Source organism: Monodon monoceros, unplaced genomic scaffold, assembly GCF_005190385.1.
Source record: "Monodon monoceros isolate NGI ecotype Baffin Bay Population unplaced genomic scaffold, NGI_Narwhal_1 Super_Scaffold_11, whole genome shotgun sequence".
NCBI lineage: Eukaryota > Metazoa > Chordata > Mammalia > Artiodactyla > Monodontidae > Monodon > Monodon monoceros.
Window position 1 is genome coordinate 120,369,935 of NW_021703767.1, and position 23,619 is coordinate 120,393,553.

General features: G+C 35.2%; 1 protein-coding gene across 2 annotated transcripts in view; it reads left to right on the plus strand.

The window, feature by feature from the left end:
* ATR (ATR serine/threonine kinase) overlaps positions 1-23,619 on the plus strand; it is a 103,126-nt gene that overhangs the window by 19,125 nt on the left and 60,382 nt on the right. For both annotated transcript variants that reach the window (XR_003792307.1, XM_029214126.1), the window contains exons 10-21: positions 144-406; positions 1,930-2,120; positions 2,253-2,353; positions 3,000-3,171; positions 3,800-3,970; positions 5,568-5,762; positions 7,335-7,520; positions 12,064-12,156; positions 13,657-13,787; positions 15,196-15,339; positions 17,412-17,505; positions 18,502-18,627. Coding sequence is in view for 1 of the 2 variants with exons in the window: in XM_029214126.1 (XP_029069959.1) it covers positions 144-406; positions 1,930-2,120; positions 2,253-2,353; positions 3,000-3,171; positions 3,800-3,970; positions 5,568-5,762; positions 7,335-7,520; positions 12,064-12,156; positions 13,657-13,787; positions 15,196-15,339; positions 17,412-17,505; positions 18,502-18,627 (1,867 nt within the window). In the remaining variant the exon portion in view is untranslated. The remainder of the gene's footprint in view (positions 1-143; positions 407-1,929; positions 2,121-2,252; positions 2,354-2,999; positions 3,172-3,799; positions 3,971-5,567; positions 5,763-7,334; positions 7,521-12,063; positions 12,157-13,656; positions 13,788-15,195; positions 15,340-17,411; positions 17,506-18,501; positions 18,628-23,619) is intronic.

Consider the following 23,619-nt stretch of genomic DNA (forward strand, 5'->3'; position numbering starts at 1 on the left):
AACATTGCTTTTAGTTTTAGAATTAAAACTTTTTTCCTTCTACCTTTTGTTTTACCAGTACTTTTGCCTCAAATTAAACAAGACTATTTAGACCACAAAATTAAGCAAGAACGTTTAGTACTTTTTGTTTTTTTTCCCCATAGAGATAAAGTCAAAGATGATTCTGACATTGTCAAGAAAGAATTTGCATCTATACTTGGTCAGCTTGTCTGTACACTTCATGGCATGTTTTATTTGACAAGTTCTTTATCAGAGCCTTTCTCTGAACATAGACGTATTGACCTCTTATGTAAGAGCCTAAAAGTCACTTCTCAACATGAATGTTCATCTTCTCGACTAAAAGTGTCTGTTTGCAAGCCATTCCTTTTCCTACTGAAAAAAAAATTACCTAGTCCTGTGAAACTTGGTGAGTGGTTTGTTATGATTTATTTAATATTTTAAAACCTATTTAAGGGCTTCCCTGGTGGTGCAGTGGTTGAGAGTCCACCTGCCGATGCAGGGGACACGGGTTTGTGCCCCGGTCCGGGAAGATCCCACATGCCGCGGAGCGGCTGGGCCCGTGAGCCATGGCCATTGAGCCTGCGCGTCCAGAGCCTGTGCTCCACAACAGGAGAGGCCACAACAGTGAGAGGCCCACATACCACACACACACACACAAAAAAAACCTATTTAAGCTCTGTTTTTAAAATCAGTGGTGGAATTAGGCTAAAGCCTTAAAAAATTAGACTTGCTTGATAGAGTCAATGCTTATGTAATGATCATTCATAAAAGGGATGTCTGGTATTAGACTGTATCACAGAACTAACAATGGAAGTAATTTTTAGATTTTCTAAATGCTTTTGTGATTTGACAGTATAATGGGGCATACCTGATGTTTGTTTCAATATTGTGAGTTTCAGTATTCTGTATCCTCTTCAGTGATCTCAGGGACCTTGTTAATGTGTCCCCTGCCACTACTTTGGACCTTAAAACTTCAAATAGTTAGATACTTTGCCCAGCTGAGGAGTATGGATTGTATCTTTGCTGCTTTCCGATGGTAATGGTGTATGGATTTGTTGGGAGCATGAGATTTATACACATACTTGGAAGATTGCTTTGTTTGTGTAATAAATTACAACTTGCCCTCAAGTTTTCAAAGCAATGTATGATAGGTGATTTCTAGGACTCCCTAAATCTAGTAATGTAATGTAATGTAATATAAGATTAACAGGGACTGCCCTGGTGATCCAGTGGTAGAAAACCCGCCTTACAGTGTAGGGCACGCAGGTTCAATCCCTGGTCAGGGAACTAAGATCCCACACCCGCGGGGCAACTAAGCCCCTGCGCCACAGCTACTGAGCTTGTGCTTCCTGGAGCCTGCGCGCAACAACTAGAGAGAGAAAACCCGTATGCCACAACTAGAGAGAAGCCTGTGCACCACAGCGAAGAGCCCGAGCACTGCAATGAAAGATCCCGCGTGCTGCAACTAAGACCTGACGCAGCCAAAAATAAATAAAATAAATAAGTAATAAATAAATCTGTAAAAACAAAGTAAGATTAACAGTAAGGCTAAGCTTGCCCTTAATTCACAGTTCTTTAGATTAGTGAAATGTGCTTTTAAATCTATCCCAGTAATATAATGATCTACAAAATCTAAGTGACTAGTCATTTTAAAACTTTAAAAAATTCTAGAATTTATTTTAGATTTAAACTATGTATAACTTTTATTAAGTAAAAGTAAATTTAAAAGTATTCAGTTTTATAAGTATTCAGTATTTATTCGTTTTAATCCTCCAGAATTCTGTGTGCTTTACAAATTTAAACACTAAATATTGACTTTATTAGACAGCTTAGCATTCTTTGTAGTATATTATTTATTGACAGTATTTTTATAGTAAAACTTTTCTGTTTACTGTGTTAAATTAAGTATTTTATGCTTTTGCCCTTTAGCTTTCATAGATAATCTGTATCATCTTTGTAAGCACCTTGATTTTAGAGAAGATGAAACAGATGTAAAAGTGGTTCTTGGAACTTTATTAAATTTAATGGAAGATCCAGACAAGGATGTTAGAGTGGCTTTTAGTGGAAATATCAAGCATATATTGGAATCCTTGGATGCTGAAGATGGATTTATAAAAGAGGTTGATGATTTTTATTTTAAATTTAATTTAATTTTATTTTATTTTATTAAAATTTTATTTTATTTAATTTTTTTGTGTGTGTTTTCATAAACCTGACTTTAAAAATTTAACTAGTTAATTTTATTGGTCTAGCTTTTTGTCTTAAGAATGAAGGAAGCATATACACATGCTCAGATCTCAAGAAATAATGAGTTGAAGGATACCTTGATTCTTACAACAGGGGATATTGGAAGGTATGTTTGGCAGCTTTTGTATACTTCCTTATTTATTTTGGCCATTTTCCTTTATTGTTTGCCTGCTGTTAGAAATGGTGATAGGAACAGGAATAAAGACACAGACCTACTGGAGAACGGACTTGAGGATATGGGGAGGGGGAAGGGTGAGCTGTGACAAAGCGAGAGAGAGGCATGGACATATATACACTAACAAACGTAAGGTAGCTAGTGGGAAGCAGCTGCATAGCATAGGGATATCAGCTCAGTGCTTTGTGACCGCCTGGAGGGGTGGGATAGGGAGGGTGGGAGGGAGGGAGATGCAACAGGGAAGAGATATGGGAACATATGTATATGTATAACTGATTCACTTTGTTATATAGCAGAAACTAACACACCATTGTAAAGCAATTATACCCCAATAAAGGTGTTAAAAAAAAAAGAATCAAGAACATAAAACAGCTAAAATTCTAATTTGTGTACATTTTTGTTGCAGAGAAGCTTAAGAGGTGACTAATAAAAGATTTTCAAGTATAAAAAAAAAGAAATGGTATTAGGAGAGATGTAATGTTATAGGAAGAAGTGTGATATCAGTATGCATTTATTTGTGGATTTCCATTTATTTTCAAAACATTGATGGTAACTTTTTTTTTTTTAATAATTTTAGGGCAGCAAAAGGGGATTTGGTACCTTTTGCACTCTTGCACTTATTGCATTGTTTATTATCCAAGTCAGCTTCTGTCTCTGGAGCAGCATACACAGAAATTAGAGCTCTGGTTGCAGCTAAAAGTGTTAAACTGCAAAACTTTTTCAGCCAGTATAAGAAACCCATCTGTCAGGTGAGAGTCAGCATTGGCCTTGACTATAGGAAATAGAATTACTTTGCAAAAGTTAAAAAAAGAACACATATATGTTTTACTTTTCTTGCTTTAAAAAAGAGGTATTTTTAAAAATGGTTTATTTAAAAGAATGTAAATCTCATCATTTTTATATTTTCGTATCTTGGTCTGAAGATATTGTTTATAAATGGGAGAGGGGAAAAATCATCTTATAATAATTGTTACTCTCTATTGTTAATATGTTAAGAGAAGCCTTTCTGTATTAGCCTTTCTTTTAGTGATAATAAACTTTTTTATGCCTTGATATTATGGATAAGGCACTTTGTTTTAAAAAAAAAAGGTTGATTCAAGGCTGAAAAGTAAGGATATGTTTAAAATACAGGCTTTGCACTGTGTTAGTGGTGTAATCCTTAGCAAGATATTCAAGTTTCTTAACTAAGCCTGGTTACTTCATCTGTAAAAGGGAGCATATGCACAGTCTACCTCATTAAGGTTGTTACAAAAATTAAATGAACTAATTTAGGTAATATGTTTAGAACACTGTCCAATATTGTCCTTTATGTTAACTTAAAACATATTAGTTAAATGTTCTTCCTTGTGTGAAAACTAATAAATCATTTTGCTTTAGTTTTTGGTAGAATCCCTCCACTCCAGTCAGATGACAGTGCTTCCTAGTACTCCATGCCAGAATGCTGAGATGCGGAAACAAGATGTGGCTCACCAGAGAGAAATGGCTTTAAATACCTTGTCTGAAATTGCCAATGTTTTTGACTTTCCTGATCTTAATCGTTTCCTTACTGTAAGTTGCAAAGTATAGTTGACTTAATTGAGGTTTTCAATTTAATATTTTGTGTTTATTCCATTCTAGATTTTTTTAAAATAAAATCTGGCAAGTACAATGTAGACCATAGATTTTCAAATTTGCATGTTTTCCTTTGACTTTGATATGATAATATTACTTATGTTATAAAAGTGAAATGCGTGTTGATTTGAGTCATTGCTCTATAGAGTTAGCTATCTTGAAAGGTTCATACTATTTAATTAATGCTAATGAGTTCAGTTTACTGAGCCCTTATGTCTTTAGTGCTATGATTGGTTCCATTGGTAATGGAAAGTCTAATATGATCTTACCTAGCCCTAAGGAGTTGGAGTAATATAGTACAAACTAGTGCTATAGATGACCTGTGAATTCAGATGATAGAGTTTGTAGTATGAAGTAGTTTGGGAAGCCTTTGAAAAGTCATTAGTGGGGCTGAGGTTTGAAAGATGGATGGTGTAGATTATCTTCTTATGTTTTCCTGAAGGCAAAGTTTATTTTTCTTAGTTAATATTATAATAGTGACCCATGCAGAATTTTTCTCTACAGTATTATCATATTTTAACAAAGTTAAATTGCATGTAAATTGGACAAACCCTAGAAGGAAATATGATACTATACACTAAGGACCACAAAGATATTTTTACTTTTTCCCTCAGTAGTTCCATCTGGGAGCCCCAAAGCACAGATGTTTATTGCAACATTTTCCAAGTAGCAAATAGACAAAACCCAGAGAAGAAACTAGGTGTCTAATATTTAGGTCCTAGAATATTATGTACCTTAACATAATAATTATAAATACTTTAGAGAAACTACCTTATAATGTCATAACAGTCTTACAGGATTAATATTAAGTTGAAAGGCATAACAGAAATAAGGTTTAAGTGTCTCTGAGGGCAGGGCCTGAGTGTTATTTGCTGTCACATCTTCGGTGCCTAGGATAGTGGCTGACATGTAGTAGTTGTTCATTAGATACATAATAAATGAAAGATCAACCATTTTATGTTTGGAATTTTGTGTATTATTTTATGAACGAGATCTTAAAGGAAACAGACCAAAATCAAAGTAGATTTGCTGCCATGTTGGAATGGTGGGTGTGTTAAAAAGGTTTTCTTTAATTTTGCAGCATCAACTTTTTAATTTAAAAAATTTAAAATATTGCATTTATGGCTACTCTTGCTTATTGTCTAAATACTATAGTTAGCTCAAATAGTAAATCAGGCTTGGAACCACTGCCTTAAGAGCATGAGTATATTTTAACACATACTCATGAGAAATTATTTTCTTTGCTACTTGTACATTAGCTTATTTATTGTCTGTCTCTCCCCCTCTGCAGTGTAAACTCTGTGCCATCAGGGACCTTGTCTGTTTTTTCACTGCTGTATCTGAAGTGCCTGAATCATAATAGATGCTCGTTAAATATGTGTTGAATGAATAAATGGTATATCTGAATTCAGATATGTTGTATGTGGACTCCAAATTTGTGTGGCATTTTAAATTATTTTTGAACATAGCTTATATGAATATTTTATCACCTGGACAAATGTACTTTTTAGTAATTGTAGTGTTTCTTTTTCAGAGAACGTTACAAGTTCTGCTACCTGACCTTGCTGCCAAAGCAAGCCCTGCAGCTTCTGCTCTCATTCGAACTTTAGGAAAACAATTAAATGTCAATCGTAGAGAGATTTTAATAAATAATTTCAAGTATATTTTTTCCCATTTGGTCTGTTCCTGTTCCAAGGATGAATTGGAACGTGCCCTTCATTATCTAAAGGTAATTGAATATTTGTTTATATTTTACTCTTTTGTTTAAATTAGCATTATAGGAAAGCTGTTGTGACATTCTTATAGGAAATAGAGTGAGTAGTTTGTAGTCTATCCGTAGTTTATAATCTATCCTAGGGTAATATAAGTTCAAATGGTACGTAAATAAGCTTTGCCCTGGGCCAAGGAGAGTATTAAATAGAATTATTCTTTTGTTATATTCTTTGATTGTTTTACCATAATGGTATATGATAGGTAGTCATCCATTCATGGATCAGATTCTCAGCTAATTTCATTTTTTTTTTTTAATTTTATTTATTTATTTATTTTTATTTTGGCTGTGCCGGGTCTTAGTTGGGGCATGCGGGATCTTCACTGTGGCATGCAGACTTCCTAGTTGCAGCATGCAGACTTCTTAGTTGTGGCATGTGGGCTTCTTATTTACAGCACACGGACTCTTAGTTGTGACATGCATGTCGGATCTAGTTCTCCGACCAGGGATCAAACCTGGGACCCCTGCATTGAGAGCATGGAGTCCTTCCCACTGGACCACCAGGGAAGTCCCAGCTAATTTCATTTTAGAATTTATTAATTGATTGGAGCTGTAAAATGACTAATGATATGCAAGTAATTACATCTATTGGAAGAGGCAGTATCCTTCAACTGTAGTACAGTGTTGGCACTGAGTTTAGTTACTTAGTGCTCTGATTACAGTTTGGCCCAGTTTCTTGCTAGTTTTCAAATTTAAAATTATAGCTTGTGCTTCTTTTTTTGGTGTTATAGTAGCAACAATATCTGAGGAATAAGAGGCTGTATGGGAACAAGAGAACCTATCAGATATGCATATGTAACTCTACTCTTTTTCTCTGATGTTAATTTATTTCACGTATTTCATGATATGCCAGCTATAGATCTCTTTCCACATGAGACTTTTTGAATATTGAGTATATTTATTCATTTTGAGAAAGAAAATCTTTATTGTAAAGGTGGAATGATAATAACATTTCAGTGCTTCTTACTACATGCCAGAAATTTTGCTAAACAATTTTTATGGATCATTTCACTTGGATAACTCCTCACAGTTACCCAGTGAGATAAAAGTACTATTTTTCCATTTGATAGATGAGAAAACTAAGGCAGAGGAAGGTCAGATTAGGTTACTTGTCTAAGTCACAGCACAACTAATAAATGATAAAGCTGGAATTTAGATATCAGCAGTCTGTCCAGAAAGACTGTGCTCTGAGCCACTGATTTTCCTGTCAGGGTTACATTTCCATGAATAATGAGTGAATGACATTTTGAACCTTTATAGAAAACTAGACTCCCTTTTAAAAATTTTATTTCAAAATAAAGTCTGATCACTTGTTTTCATTACCTGTAGCCCATGGCAGACCTACCAGGAGAAATCAAGGTCAGAATCCTTTTCCAATGACTTTTTTATATCATTAGTAATTCTTGTCACCTGATCTAGAGCTCCTGATTAACTAATAGTGTATTAAAATCAGTATACTTATTTCCAAGGTATTAGTATGGAGAAAAAAAAACTTTTTTCTTAAATTTTTGAAATGTGTCTTTGGGTTAGAATGAAACAGAAATTGAACTCGGGAGCCTGTTGAGACAAGATTTCCAAGGACTGCATAATGAACTATTGCTACGTATTGGAGAACACTATCAACAGGTTTTCAATGGTTTGTCAATACTTGCCTCATTTGCATCTAGTGATGATCCATATCAGGGCCCAAGAGATATCACGTCACCCGAACTAATGGTAAGGAATATGTTGTATGGGTTTTTTGCTTGGTTTTTCTCCTTTTTGTAGCTTAATTATGAAATTGGAGAAACAGGTGTTTTATATATTTTCCAAATGCTAGAGATTTATTTAAATTTTCGATTGGGATTTTTATTTTGAAAAGGCTGATGATTTAAATTACATGGTCACAGCATACATATTAGCATTGAAAAATATGCATTTTCATATGATCTTAGACTTTATTTTTTCATTCGGTAAAAATGTTCATTTTTCTTCACCACTTTTTCACTGTAGATTAGAGTGTGTTTGTAGCTCCCCGCGCTACCCCTTCCGTGGCATGACATGCTAACTTTATCACTTCTAACTATATTTAAATCCATTGTTAGATTTAAGATAAGTTAGAAAATATGTTATTCCTTTTTCTTTCCTTGTCTTAAATTCGTATCTGAAATCATCTTACTATTTTATTTCTTCACCTGAAAAAACATAAATCCTGAGGCTTACTATTTTTTCTTTTGATTGCTTTCATTCTTTCAAGAGACTCAAATTTTGCTGATATTTTGCTGATATTTTGTCTATCAGCAAAATATCTTGAGAGGTTTCTATCTCTGCTTTCTCATTTCCCATTCATTCTTTAGCTTATTTTAGCCTGACTCTGTTCTAAATATTCTACTGAAATTCTCATCTTAAGGTCAAAAGCAGTCTTCCTGCTATCACATCTAATGGTCACTTCTCTTTTCCTATCTTATTCAGCTTCCAGTAGCATTCAGTACAACTGACCATCCTTTCTTATGTGGCATCTGTGACACTGCATTTTCTTGGTTTTCTTTTTGCTTCACTGTCTACTCATTCTTTATTTTTAATTTATTTTATTGAAGTATAGTTGATTTACAATGTGTTAATTTCTGCTGTATAGCAAAGTGATTCAGTTAACATACATATATTCTTTTTCATAGTCCTTTCCATTATGGTTTATTACAGAATACTGAATATAGTTCCCTGTGCTATACAGTAGGACCTTGTTTATCCATTCTATATATAATAGTTTACATCTGCTAATCTCAAACTCCCAATCTATCCCTCCCCCACCCCCTCCCCCTTGGCAACCACAGGTCTGTTCTCTATGTCTGTGAGTCTGTTGCTGTTTGGTCGATAAAGTTCATTTGTGTCATATTTTAGATTCCACATGTAAGTGATAGCATATGGTATTTGTCTTTCTCTTTCTGACTTATTTCACATAGTACTCACATAGTATGATAATCCCTTGGTTCATCCATGTTGCTACAAATGGTATTATTTCATTCTTTTTTATGGCTGAGTAGGATTCCATTGTATATATGTACCACATCTTTATCCATTCATCTGTTGATTGTCCACTCATTCTTTTTTTTTCTTTTTTTTGTCCACTCATTCTTAATCTTTACTTTATCTACTTTATCCTCTAAATGTTAGATTGGTTCAGTACTGTGTAATTGGGTCTTTTTCTCTATAAATATTCTCTCTTTAAATGAGAAAGAATCTGAATTCATCTGGTCCTGTAATATGATTTACATTTTGATGATTTCATAGTGGAAGTTCTAGTCCAGACCTCTCTTGAGCTTTGGACTTTTGGGCTTATGCAAGTTAGGTCCTGGCAGGAAACAGATGGAATACACAAAAATGTTTCACTGAAAAGAATTTAATGAAGGGACTATTTTCATTGATATGGGCAAGGTTAAGAGAACCAGCATGGAATGTTAAGGAGCCCAGGGACTAGAAACGGCAGAAAACATATGCTCCCCTTAGTCCTGGGCAGGAAGAAATGGCATTACCAGAGCCTGGTTGAGAGCTAGAATCATGGTGTGGGGGAAGGGCTCTCATTGTATATAACCACTGCCAGGGCCACCTCACAACGCAGAGAGAACAGGAAGTATAAATACCACATGCTCTCCTCCTGCCCTTTGTTCCCTTGTTGGTGCCTCCTGTTGACTGAATTTAGTGGGAAGACAGAGGGAAAGATACCTTGAGTGATGAAATCTGGTTAGCCTCCTAGGCACATAGCAAGGCAGGAAAGAGCAGAGAATGGATCTGAGGATGAGGGAAGATGACAGATAGAGACTGTCCAGCTTCCTCTTTGTAATCTCTATTTGTCCGTCTTTTAAACATCTCAATTCCAAACATTACATGTCCGTTAAAAAATCTTTATTTTCCCTTTAACCTGTTTCTCTCACAGTCTTCCCTTCTCAGGAGATGGTACCAGTGTCTACCTAGAAGCTCAGTTGCTTCAAAACCTGGAAGGTATTCATGAGCCCTTCACTTCTTATATCCTTTAAAATTGAGTAGCAACAAGTCCTTCCAAGTCTAGCCCCAAAATATATCTTTCCATCTCTGCCGCCACCACCCTTATACAAGTGACCGTCATCTTTCTCCAGGAATACTATAAAAACCTCCTAACAGTTCTCTCCTATTGCTCTTCCTTTCCTGCATCTTTAATCAGTTATTTACACAGCATTTGAAGTACTCTTCTTACAACTTATACTCACATTATCCCCTGCCTAAATTCCTTCTGTTGTTTTCATTGCTCTTATAAGGCTGTACGTGGTCTGTATATCTTTCCACCCTCATATTGTGCAACTTTTTTTTTTTTTTGCGGTACGCGGCCTCTCACTGTTGTGGCCTCTCCCGTTGCGGAGCACAGGCTCTGGACGCGCGGGCTCAGCGGCCATGGCTCACGGGTCCAGCCGCTCCGCGGCATGTGGGATCTTCCCGGACTGGGGCACGAACCCGCGTCCCCTGCGTCGGCAGGCAGACTCTCAACCACTGCGCCACCAGGGAGGCCCCATATTGTGCAACTTTTATCTTCCTTTCTCCCTGTATTTCAGCATTGTTTTGTTTGTGTTTCTTAAACATGTCAAGTTTTTTCCTGCTTTACAGCCTTTGCAATACGTAGTTTCTTTACTTGGAATATTATCCTGGATCTTTTTCATTCTTTAGATCTCAGAGTTTCCTGATCACCCTATCTAAGTTCCTGATCACCTCATCCCAGTTCTCTCTCATGTGATCACGTTTATTTCTTTATAACACTTATCACAACCTTATGTATGTACTTGTTTAATGTCTTCTTCTCATATCAGTGTCCCATGTAAACTAGTAGGGAGAGCTTATCTCGTACACCTGGCACAGTATTCTAGGCATACATAATAAATATTTGGTGAGTGGCAGATGAACGAACTATTTGTCTAAATATAAGAGCTTTAAAATTAGAATGTTGACACGGACTATGTGAGTATCATCTATATCTGCTTTTCATTTAAGAATGGGCTGGAACCATGCGATTAATGAATTATGGCTTATTAAACCTAAGTTGAGTCTTAATCCAAATCAGAAGTTTGTAAATTAAATGTAATTTTATGCTTTGGTAAAACTGATGATTCTCTGTGCTTTGGAAGAGAAAAAAAGTTTATCCCAACATCTAACCTGGAGAACATGTTGGACACCTAATTTCCTCTCTACTGTGAGGTAGTGCACACCCTTCTTACTGCCCCCCGACCCCAGCCTGGCAGTGTGTGTAACCTAGAGATACTTAAATTAGGTGCCTCAATGCCAAACAATGCAACTTTCTCCTGGAGTTGGAAAATATTCTAATTGCTACTTCTCCCCAGCCCCCCCGCTTTTTTTTTTGGTCCCTTTTCTTGCCTATACATAAAGATTTTTAAAGAGGGGGAAATTCTTCTTTGCAGAGTACTCACATTCCCAGTTTTTAATAATACTAACTTAAGTTTATTTAACACTTTACTATATTCTAAGGGCTTAACACGTGATATCTTATTTAATCTCTACAACAAACTATGCAGTTGGTGCTTTCATTGTCCCATCTTACAGACCCAGAGAAGCTAAGTAACTTATCCAGCATCAAATACTAGGAAGTGTCAAAACTGGGATTCAAACCCAGGTTTGGCTGATTTTAAAGCCCATACCCACTCCTCTAGGACCCTTTTTCAAGAAAGAGTTAACCCTGTCCACTTCAGGAGACCCAAAGTGCCATGGACAGTGATACCTAACCTGTAATTGTTGATGCCCAAGGCTTGTACCCCTTTATTACTATTACATCAGTGGATTTGACCTCTATGTCAGACCTTCATTCTGGCAGGGTACCTATTCCGTAATCAAGTACTTTTTTTTTTTCCACCTTAGCTCTAAATGCTCTAGATAAGGACATTCACTTGTCTTTCTCTATTCTTCTTCTCCTTAAGATAAATATCCTCTCCACTCTGGATGCTGACATGAGTCAGATCCTGAAAATCCCACCATAGCTCAACTGTGATTCAAAAGCTTATGATTTTCTCACTGTACAGTACTGTTTAATCATATTTTGATTGTAAATCAGTTTCACTAATTTTTAAAGTATTACATGTGAAAATATATGCTTTGGGAAAAATTTAATTCACCGACTGTTTATTTCCAATATTCTAACATAGTTAGATAAAATAGAAATAATATAAATAAATTGTTGATTTATGAAATTTGATCTGTATAAAACTTATGTAGTACCTTTTTTATGTGGGTTTTTTTTTTCCCTTAGGCTGATTATTTGCAACCCAAGTTGTTGGGCATCTTGGCCTTTTTTAACATGCAGTTACTGAGCTCCAGTGTTGGCATTGAAGATAAGAAAATGGTAGGTGGTGATAGTTGAGTTGCAAAGTGCCAGAACAGAATTCATATAGAATATGCAGGAGACATGAATTCTCCTTCTAGCTGCAGACATTCAAAGATGAAAAATAATCAAACACATGATATTCTGTGTTCCTGAACAACTCACATAAGCTTTCGGGGAATCTAAAAAGAAAAATTATATCATTTACTGTTCTTTTGTTTATAAGGGACAGAAAACTCACCCAAACTGGCTTAAAGGAATTTGTTGGCTCTGTAACTAAAAGTGTAAGGATAATATAGCTTCGGGCATAGCTTGATTTTGGACACAGTATTCTCAGAATTAATCAGTTAGCTCAAATTCCTTTGGATTGTCTCTAACTTAAGTGCTAGGTGATGGCCCCAACGGCTTCAGGCTCACATCGTCACAACATCTAGCTCAGTGGGAAGAAAAGAGACCAGCACTCCCTGATAGCTCAAACAGAAGTTGCATTATTGAATGCATTGGCCCAAATTGGTCTCATGTGAGTCATGGCCCATGGTGCTTTTGAATACCAAAAATGTTAAGTTACAGAAAGTAAAGTAACTTCAGTGTTTGTCAGTGTATGTTTAAATGCATTTGGCACGGTGAAATTTCCTTATGATTGCTGTCACAATTGGTCACCCCTGGAAATTTTTGTCTGTAGATTGGGATAGAATTTTAGGTACTGATTAAATTTCCCTTTTTATTTGTCTCCACTCTTCAGTCAGTAAAATTATAATGAAAGCCCATGAATGGAAGCTTTTATTTCAGTCTGTACTTCCCTTCTCTTAATTAATTAACCTCTAAAAATTTCAGCAACCAATACTTGTCCTTTTGGTGTCAACTGGTAAATTTAATCCCCCAAATAACTCATATCTATGTGAAATCTTTCTTACTGTTATCCCAAGTGAGAGAATAACCTCAAATCTAAGAATACTAGAGTTAGTTTTAAACCATAAAGAGTTTGCATATTTTGGCACATAGTTAAGGTTGACTGGAGAGTTTCTTTACCTCTTCATTAGAATCTGGAGCTATTCATACAAGTCTGATTCTGTATTCCACACCAATACAAATGTGTGTATTATTTTCTGAGTATGTCATTAGTTACCTATTTGTTTTATTACTAAATTAGAGCATGTTGAATTTAGTACCATTAGGACAAAAATGCATGTGCTGCATAGCAGTTTGGGATGGATATGAAGAAGATTAAACAGTAGGTATTAGATTCTTAATAAATTGGAAAATTACTGCTTAAGAGGACCATCAGAACCAAAATAACAAATCACCTTCAAAGAGGGAAAAAAAAAGAACTCAACTCGTGTTTTTCAAATTTATAACTCTTACATAAGCACTTGGACAGAATAAACTGCCAACATTTATTAGACCTTGTGTTGCCAGAGAATAGGTACTCTGAGATTAGTGTGGGAAGCACTTGTCCTTAAGGCTCATCTGCTCCTGCCAGCTTCTTTATGGCTTTATTTTGAAACCCTGCTTATTTTATAGGCCTTGAACAGTTTGATGTCTTTGATGAAATTAATGGGACCCAAACATGTCAGTTCTGTGAGGGTGAAGATGATGACCACACTGAGAACTGGCCTTCGATTCAAGGATGATTTTCCTGAATTGTGTTGCAGGTAAATGACTGCCTGAGTTCATTAGATTTTTTTGCATTTCCCAATACTAACTTGATTTCTTCATCTCTTTGAGGGAATTTGGGTTCAAACCAGAAATAAGAAATAGTTAAGGTAGAAAGGCTATTTGTATTGAAAAGGGACTGTGTTTCCTTCTTTAAAAACATTTTTCTGTGAAGTATTTTAATATATTGGGAAATAGAATAATATAATGAACCCCTATATACCCGTTTCCCAGCCTCAGTAGTTATCAATATTGTTAATCTTATTTAATCTTTCCACCTCTACCTTTTTTATTGTTACTTGGAATGTTTTAAAGAAAACCCAGTATCATATCATTGTACTTCTAAATATACCTCAGATGTATCTAGAGGATAAGGACATTTAAAAAACTATATAACCATCATAAATTATTATACTTAGCAGAACTAATAGGAATTCCTTAATATTATCTAATTCAGCTTTCCCCAATTGTCTCAAAGATGTTTTTTCCCAAAGATGTTGGTTTGCTTGAATTAGAATCCACATAAGATGCACATGTCACACGTTTGGTTGTTTGACCCCCTAAGTAACTCTTAGAAACAGATTCGTCCCTTAAGTCTCCTCTCCACATTTCTTTTAGGCCACTGAGATTTTGGCGTGTAGGATTTAGCTGATTGCTAATTTAATTTAATTTCAGTAATACTGCTAACAATAAAACTACTGAATGCAGTTTAAGCTTCTGAGAGTTTCTTTTTGTTCTTGACTATATTTTATTGGAGATGTACAGTCAGAATAATATATTTTACTATATTCAAAACCCTGTGATAAACCATAATGGAAAAGAATATTAGAAAGAATTTTTAAAAATAATATGTTTTAAAGTCATGTGAAAGAATTCTTTCCTATATAGCTGTGCCATCTACTTGGTATTATTAGGTTCAATTTAAGTTTGCTTAAAATTTTTAGAGGTTGCTTTTTCCTTCTATTTTATTTAATTTAAAAATCATATAAAGCATTTACTTTGTCCCAAATTCAAATTTATGTAACAAGTAACACTCAGAGAATCTAGCCTTCATTCCTGAATTGCTAAAAATAGATGTGTCTATTTTTATTAATTTTTGTATAATCCCCCCCTTTCTAAAAGTATAAGCAAATGCACACTTACTCACAGATACTTTTTTTTTCATGTTAACCCTGCACCAAAAGGTAGCATATTATAAGCATTGTTTTTCACCCTGCTTTTTTTGACTTAGTGTATTACAGAGATCATTCTATTTGAGTATACAGTACTGATCTTTATTCCATTTTTACAGCTGCCTTGTAATCTTTTTGCTTGTATGTATCATTGTTTGTTCATCTAATAATTAACTGATGGAGCTTTGCAAATAATAAAAATGATGTGACTTTTAACTTTTGTTTTTTCACATAGGGCTTGGGACTGCTTTGTTCGTTGCCTGGATCACGCTTATCTAGGCTCCCTTCTCAGTCATGTAATAGTAGCTTTGTTACCTCTCATACACATCCAGCCTAAAGAAACTGCAGCTATATTTCACTACCTCATAATTGAAAACAGGTATTGTAAATGAAATTAATAAAGATAACAGCTTTCTATTATTGCATTTTTATGTCTAAATGAAATTAATAAAGATAACAGCTTTCTATTACTGCATTTTTGTGTCTCAGGGTATTAAGGTTACTGTTGGTAGTGTGGAACTGTTCACATTCTTTTTAATTTAGAGTCCGTTAATAAACAGAAGTAACTGACATGCTTTAAGTCAGTACATACCAAACTGATGCTCTTTCAGTTGTGACATGGCTTTTATTATTATTATATTTTAAGCTTAGTTGTTAGTATGTCAATAACTCAAAATTATTTTTCATCAATTTTGAAAGGGGTGAGACTAATATTACCTTTCTTCTCACAGTTAAAAGGCAGACAATTGAATGCATGAGAAAGATTAGGAGAGCTAATAACTTTTTTTCTACAGCTTACCTTAGTTGAAACCCTTATTACTTCATTGCATTAACCAGCCTCCCTTCCTTTAAGCTTTTATTATGTTTCTTCATATTGTTCATATTTTAAAACATCTCTTTATCTGTATCATTTCAGCGTGCAGAGACACTCTGTGTTTCTCCGCTTCCTAGCTGATAAATTCCAAATTGTTTATTTTGATATTCAAGGTTTTCTAAAATCTGGCCACATCTTATTTCTTAAAATCATTTCCCAAGATTTTTCAAAGCAGATATTAGGCTGTAGCCAATCCAGACTGCTAATGCAAGAATATACGTTACTCCTTCCCATTTTTATTTTTCACTCAGGCTGCTTTTTAGCCTGGAATGTCTTTCTATACACTGAAATTTTTTTTGTCCATTTTTACACATACTGTTGTATGTCATAGTTACTTCTGAAAAATTAGGATTTAAGTACTATTTATTTACTTACTTATCCTTATTCTGTTGCAGTTCCATTAATCATTTTCTGTAACTGTTCAATCAGGGAGAAAATACAGAAGAAAAGGTTAATGGAGTTTTTTTCCAATTAAAATACTCTTATTTTTGGTATTTTGTACATAATGGAACAATATAATCACTGATCTAGATCACTTTTTAAATACCTTTTGGATTATTAAGCAAATAACATATCTTTGCTGTTTATTTTAGAGGAATTATTTCTCTGCCTTTTCATATAATAAAAAAATTCTCTTTCACTCTGCCAGATAGAAGACCTTAAGCTCTCTGAGTGAAGGAGTTACCGCAGCTTTCTTTATTTTTACATCCCCAGTTTCTAGCAAATAGTAGCACACAGTAGTTACTTAATACCTGTTTGTTGCATGAGTTAATGAAGACTAGAATTTAGAAACACTTTTATTTGGACCCAGAAATATTAGGGCTTTATATTTGAAGCAAGTTAAAAATTGCAGCCTCAGTAAGAATTACTTACGTATTTTTCTCTAGTATATCTTTGTGAGAATTTGTGTTTTGGGGTTGGGTTTGTATTGCCGCATTATAAACCACTCCAAAACCTAGTGTCTTAAAACAACAAGCATTTTTATTTACTCATGATTTTGCAGTCTGGGCTGGGTTCAGCTGGTCAGTTCCTTTGCTGTTGTTACCAATGGTCATTGCAGTCAGCCAGCAGGTAGACTTGGCTGGGCTTCTCCCTCTTTCATTTAGTCTCAGAGCTTCTCTCTGTCTCCATGTAACCTGTCTCTGATGGTAGGCAGACTTCTTACATGGTGACTCAGGACTCTCATGAGGACAAAACCAGAAGCTTCCAGACCTTTTTAACACTTAGACCCCAAATAGGCCCAACATCTCTTCTGCCACATTCTGTTTTTTAAAGCAAGTCACACACCTAGCCCAAATTGAAGGTGAAGTGACTACACAAAGGAGTATATACCAAGACATAGAGATTATTCAGGGCCACCAATGTAGCAGACTGCCACAGGGTGATTTTGTTAGATTTGATTATTTGTCACTATTACCTGAGAATCCTAGACATGGTTAGGAAAAATAATTTGCATGTCAACAGTCAACTAGCACTTTCAAGTGTGAATTAAGTTGGCCTTAGTTTCAACCTCTGCTTTGTGGTTTTTTTTATTTCATATTTGGCAAGTAATTCTTTTTCTTCCACCTAACTATTAGGGATGCTGTGCAAGACTTTCTTCATGAAATATATTTTTTACCTGATCATCCAGAATTAAAAAAAATAAAAGCAGTTCTACAGGAATACAGAAAGGTATTTAATTTTTTATGTATGGTTTAGGAGATCATTGATACAAAATTATTCCTGAGTTCCAGAGCACTGAGTAGAGATTCTTTAGAATCATATCTAAGGATATTATAGTCATATTCTGGTGGGTAATTTCTGATGACTAGATAATCCTATCTTGAGTCCATGATTTTTAGAAGGAAGTTTTCATCTAGATCAAAGATGTAATAGGATTAGATAGAACAGAGAGCAAAGGATACAGTTCTTATGCCTTTACTACCCAGATCACTATGTTCTTACTTACAGTCCCTAAAAGAAGTGACTGTAGCTGTATACTCTGAGTAAAGAAAAAAAGCTGTGGGAGGATTCCAATTTTTTTGTGCTACAAACCATGTTATGGGAGTGTCAGATCTGATTCTGAGCTTAGATCTGATTACAAGGGGAATCATCTGTAGTTCCAACATCCTGAAGTTCAGTGAACTCTCTGAAATTATAAAAATATTAGTGATGATTCCATAGAATTTTAGGGCAGGAAGTGGGATACCTGACCTTGGGTCAGAATAGCAGATGTATTGACTACAGATCGCAAGATTGATTCTGAGGACTTTATATGCTTTTTTACTGGGTAAATCATCAGTCATAAGAAAGTAAGTAGTCAAAATAAGGGGTGAATTATCTGCTTAATCTGTAGACCTCGTTCAAGGCTATTGTGTAGCCCTTTGTAAATTAAGGGAAACTTGCCTTTCTTACCAAGAAGGATTTATTTTGGATAAGTAAAGTCTTTAGTTGAAATAAAATTTTTCTCCAGATCTAAAGATTTTTGAATGAAATCCCTTTCCCTGAGAATTACTAAAAGTTCATATGCTATACAAAGGAAGAGATAGAAATTATTTTTTAAAACTGCTTTCAATTGGGGTACAGTTTAACTACTTTAATGGTAACTATGTAGGAAATACAGGCCTTCTGAAATGGTTCCTGAAGTGGTTAATTGATAAGGTGTATCTCTCTGTGCTCTTTATATAGGAGACCTCTGAGAGTACTGATCTTCAGACAACTCTTCAGCTATCAATGAAAGCAATTCAACATGAAAATGTAGATGTTCGTATTCATGCTCTTACAAGCTTGAAGGAAACCTTGTATAAAAATCAGGTATACCAAGATATAATTAAAGAGCTATAGAAAAGAAAGGTTGGAAGTTTAAAGAAAAGATGACCGATTGGTGTATTTGCTTGAGATTCAGTAGGTTCAATGAAAGAAGTGATTTTTATTTTACCAAGATTATCAGATGTGACTTAGAATCAGTAATTCATGAGATACCCTTTGAGACTGAAGAGCTTTGCGTATTTTTTTGTTGTTTTTGAATTGTCATGATTTGGCGGTTATATTTTAGGTTTACTGCATCTTCCTGAGGAAGGGTTGTTTGTGTTTGTACAGCAGCAGTTTTTGTGAGTTTTCTCATATAACTTCCTGTAGCTATCTTTCGTATACAATTTCAGTAATTATGCCATTTTACATTTTGATGGAATTAACTGTGTTTTAATGAAGCTAAATTTTTAAATTTCCTTTTTTATGGGACCATGAACTTTATTCTTTTCCTTGTCAGCATAATGTAGATTATCCCTAACCTTGGTAAGAGTGAGAATTGGTATTTAAAATACCAGATCACTATAGACTATAAATCATAAAGTGGAAAAATTTTAAATGAGGTATTCATTTTTGCATATCAAGAACCCATATGATGGGTCTTCCCTGGTGGGCCAGTGGTTAAGACTTCGCCTTCTAATGCATGGGGTGCGGGTTCAATCCCTGGTTAGGGAGCTAAAATCCCACATGCCTTGTGGCCAAAAAACCAAAACATAAAACAGAAGCAATATTGTAACAAATTCAGTAAAGACTTTAAAAATGGTCTACATCAAAAAAATCTTAGGGCTTCCCTGGTGGCACAGTGGTTGAGAGTCCGCCTGCTGATGCAGGGGACACGGGTTTGTGCCCCGGTCCCGGAGGATCCCACATGCCGCGGAGGCCGCTGAGCCTGCGCTCCACAGTGGGAGAGGCCACAACAGTGAGAGGCCCGCGTACCGCAAAAAAAAAAAAAAAAAAAAAAAAAAATCTTAAAAAAAGGAAAAAGAACCCATATGATAAGATATGAGAGCCTAAGACCCTCGGGAGTTACTGAATTGCAAAACTGTGTTATATTTGTTTTCATGATAGAAGGAAGCATTTACTTAGGACAAAAGATATACATGATGGTAACAAGTACATGCTTCAGAGTCAGTGCACTTGTGTAACCAGTGTGGGAAACAGCCAACATGGAGATGATCCTACCACATGTGAGGAGCCTTGAATCTCCTTCACTGTAGGTTTCACACCCTCCTAACTTTAGATCTAGATTATCAGTAGATAATACAGTCAGTATACTGGCCCAAAACACTAGGAAAAAAGAGAGAAGGAAATGGTTTCTTTTCCAACTATAGCAAGAAGGTAACATCAAAGTTGAAAGCAGTTCAGTTAAGTTCTTGAATAGTGCTATCCAAAAGAATTTTTGGCGAGGATGGAAATGTTCTGCACCACACTGTATAAGTATTGCAGCCACTAGCCACATGTGGCTCTCTGGAGCACTTGAAATGTATGATTGAAGAACTGAATTTTTTATTTTATTTAATTTTGCTTAATTTAAATTTAAACAGCTGCATGTGGATAGTGGCTATCTTATTGGACTATCTTAGTGCAGCTCTAGAAGAACCTACAGCAATAACCAGAGTAGGAAAATGATGTAAGATAACAGGGTTAGAGATCAAGAGAGTCTTTGTAGCGATGCTGTGAGAGTCCGTGAAAGAACAAACACAAAAGATATTCTTTTAAAAGTTCAAATCTTAGCCACAGAGAAAGGAAAAGATACTTTAGGAGTGCGTTGAAAGACAGTGTTTATCTAAAAATAGATCTAAAGTTGTATAACTGTATAAACAAATAATTTGGTATAATGTAATAAAGCACACTTAAAGATGGTTTGACAGTTAATAAGGTGATGGCTAATGTAGCCTTGGATGCGTAACTATTTTGATGGACTGACCTTGCAAAAGTGCTGTACTCTGGGGTAGTCACCAGAGGCTCATTGACATTAAAGAAATGACAGCTTCTACTCCTTACTTTTAAGGAGGAATATACATTTTTGAAGGAATAGAGGGCAGCTAAGCTCAGTGGATAGCAGAAAAATTTAACTTCTGTGTCAAAAAAAATCAGGCTATAGATCAAACTAAGCAACCGTATAACCACTTTATGAAAATTGATGCTGTTCAGGTTGAAGTGAATCCCTATGGTAAAATCCCAGAAGGACAAGTTGTTTGTGTTGAGACCAAAATAAACTTGGATGACAATGCAGAATAAATAATAAAAAGATATATTTACTAATAATTAAAAATCTGAGAATGAGCCCATTGAAAATAAAGCTGCTAGGGACTTCCAAGTTATCCTAGGATAATGGTGGATGTCTAAATGTGAATCTCTGTATACCCTGCAAAACGTCATAAATAGCAAAAAGGAGAGCAAATAAAACCACACATAAGTCACACCTTCAGCACAACTGTGAGACTGAGAATACTATGAACTTCAAATTACATGTAATCAGCAGAGCTATCTCTGGAGCTCATGCCACAAGCTTGTGTTGAGAGCAGTTAGATTCCGAGGAGACCCTATGAAAAAGAAGTGGACTGAAGGAACTATGGATGATGATAAAGCAAAGACAAAATCACCAACCGAGACGATCCCACTCTAGGTGCAATGATACTGAAAGTTGGCCTAAGATGTGGTACATCAGAGAATTGGTTATGGGGAAGGTACTTGAAAGTGTGTAGATCCTAAGGTTGCAGTCTTTGGAAGCTATTATCTCTGGGGAGAAGTAAAAGAATAGGTAGGGGAAGGCACTTTTTGGAGACAGTAGTAAACAGAAGGAAGAAAGTAAGAGAGAGAATGTTAAGGGTCCTGCAGAAATAAAAAGAAATCCACAAAATCAAAGATATACCTCCCCATACTACTCTCCTGCCAGTAAAAGCTACTTATGAAAAAAATTACACTGAGCTATGCTGACAGAAAAGAGTACTTACAAAATCAGAATCTTGTAAGCCACTACAAAATCCTTACTGTTAACTGCATACAGCTATTATGAAGGGCCCACAATATAAATAGAAAAAAATATGTGTTCTATACATATACTAAGTTACTATAAGACAAAAACAGAAAATGAAAATTAAATCTTTGGTTGATGACAATTTCTACCCCAAAACCAATCATAAAGCATAAGTAAACTAGACTTAGCACTACAACCTGAATTAAATATTTCAAGCAAGCATTTGCAGATGTAAAAAAAGAATTAAGGGAATTTCCTGGCAGTCCAGTGGTTAGGACTCCACACTTGCACTGCTGAGGGCCCAGGTTCAACCCCTGGTCTGGGAACTAAGATCCTGCAAGCTGTGTGGCGTGGCCAAAAAAAAAAAAGAATTAAGTGAGAAATTTAAACAGAAATGGATAAAAAAACAAGATATGAAACAAGAGGTGACTGAACTGAAGAAATTGAAGAAATGAACATTAAATTATAAGGACCATGGGGGGAGAATATATATGACTAAAACTTTAGTAAGGAGCATTGACGAAAGGCAGAAGAATTATCAAGAGAACAAAAATGAGATTAGAGAAAGGAGTACAAAGGATCAAAGAAGTAGGTGAAATAGAAGTTCGGCAAAGATTTCACATACAAATAGAGTTTCTCAAAAAGAAAAATAAAACAATAGAACATAATATTTAAAACTATAATCCAAGAAAAATTTCTGGAAATAAAAGACTTTCATTTCATAAAATGAAAGGATCCATTGTGTACCTGTGAACATTGACGCCAGAATAGTCAACCCTGAGACATATCTTAGACTTTAATAATAAGAAATCTTCAGGACCTACAGGTGAAATATTTTTTTAAAAATCACTTAAAAGGGCAAGAAAAGTAAGTTAGTATCAGAATTCTCAACAGCAATATACAGAGTGAGCCTAGAGGATAGCAGCATTTTCAAAAACGTAAGGGACACAAAAATAAGCCAAGCTGTCCTTAGAATATCACAGATAAGAAACACAGTTTTAACATACAAGAATTGAAGAAATGAACTTTCCTGGCGCAGTGGTTGAGAGTCCGCCTGCCGATGCAGGGGACACGGGTTCGTGCCCTGGTCTGGGAAGATCCCACATGCTGCGGAGCGGCTGCGCCCATGAGCCGTGGCCGCTGAGCCTGCGTGTCCGGAGCCTGTTCTCCGCAATGAAAAAAAGAATTGAAGAAATATGAGTTTCACAAGCAAGCCCTTCCTAGGAGGTATGCTAGAGAATGGCTTCACTCAATCAAGAGATGACTGGGGAGACTTTGGCAAAAGAACTTATGGTTACTAGTTATATATTTAACTGAAACAACGGTGGGGACAAATTTGGGAGAATTCTATGTAAATGCTATATATTTTAATAAAATAGAAATTATGCAAGTTTTTAAATGGGAGAAGAAGAGACTAAGATATAAATTAAGTGAGCTTAGTCACTATTGCGTAGGCAACAACTAGGAATCAAAATATACTATTTAAAACTGGTAAACAGTTAAAGAAGGTTAAATAAAGAGACCAGAGACATTACAAAAGATATTTGTGTAAAGGGCACCTCTAGAACAAAAGTATAAATTTTCTTCTATACCAAAAGAAATTAATTTTTAGGAACTAATTATAATTTTAAAAAACTTATAGAATTGAGGCCCGGCATATCAGTCATATTAATAAATGTGAAAGACCTTAAAAGAAAAAATATTACAAATTGACTTACAAAGCAGGAAACAACTCTGTGCAGTTTGTAATACACACGTATAAAATAAATTATTTAGAAAGGCTAAAAATAAAGGAGTGAGCAGATTTTTAAGTTGAAATAAGAAAGCAAGAATTCTGATTCTGCCCCTAGACAAAGTAGAATAGAAACCAAAAAGTATGAAATGTGACAAAGGGTACTTTATAATACTAAAAGCCGTAATTCACAAAAATACAATAGAAGATATGGAACTTACAAAGATGATACATTATGAATATATATACTCCTGAGCAAGCAAACCCATAGAGACAGAAGATAGAT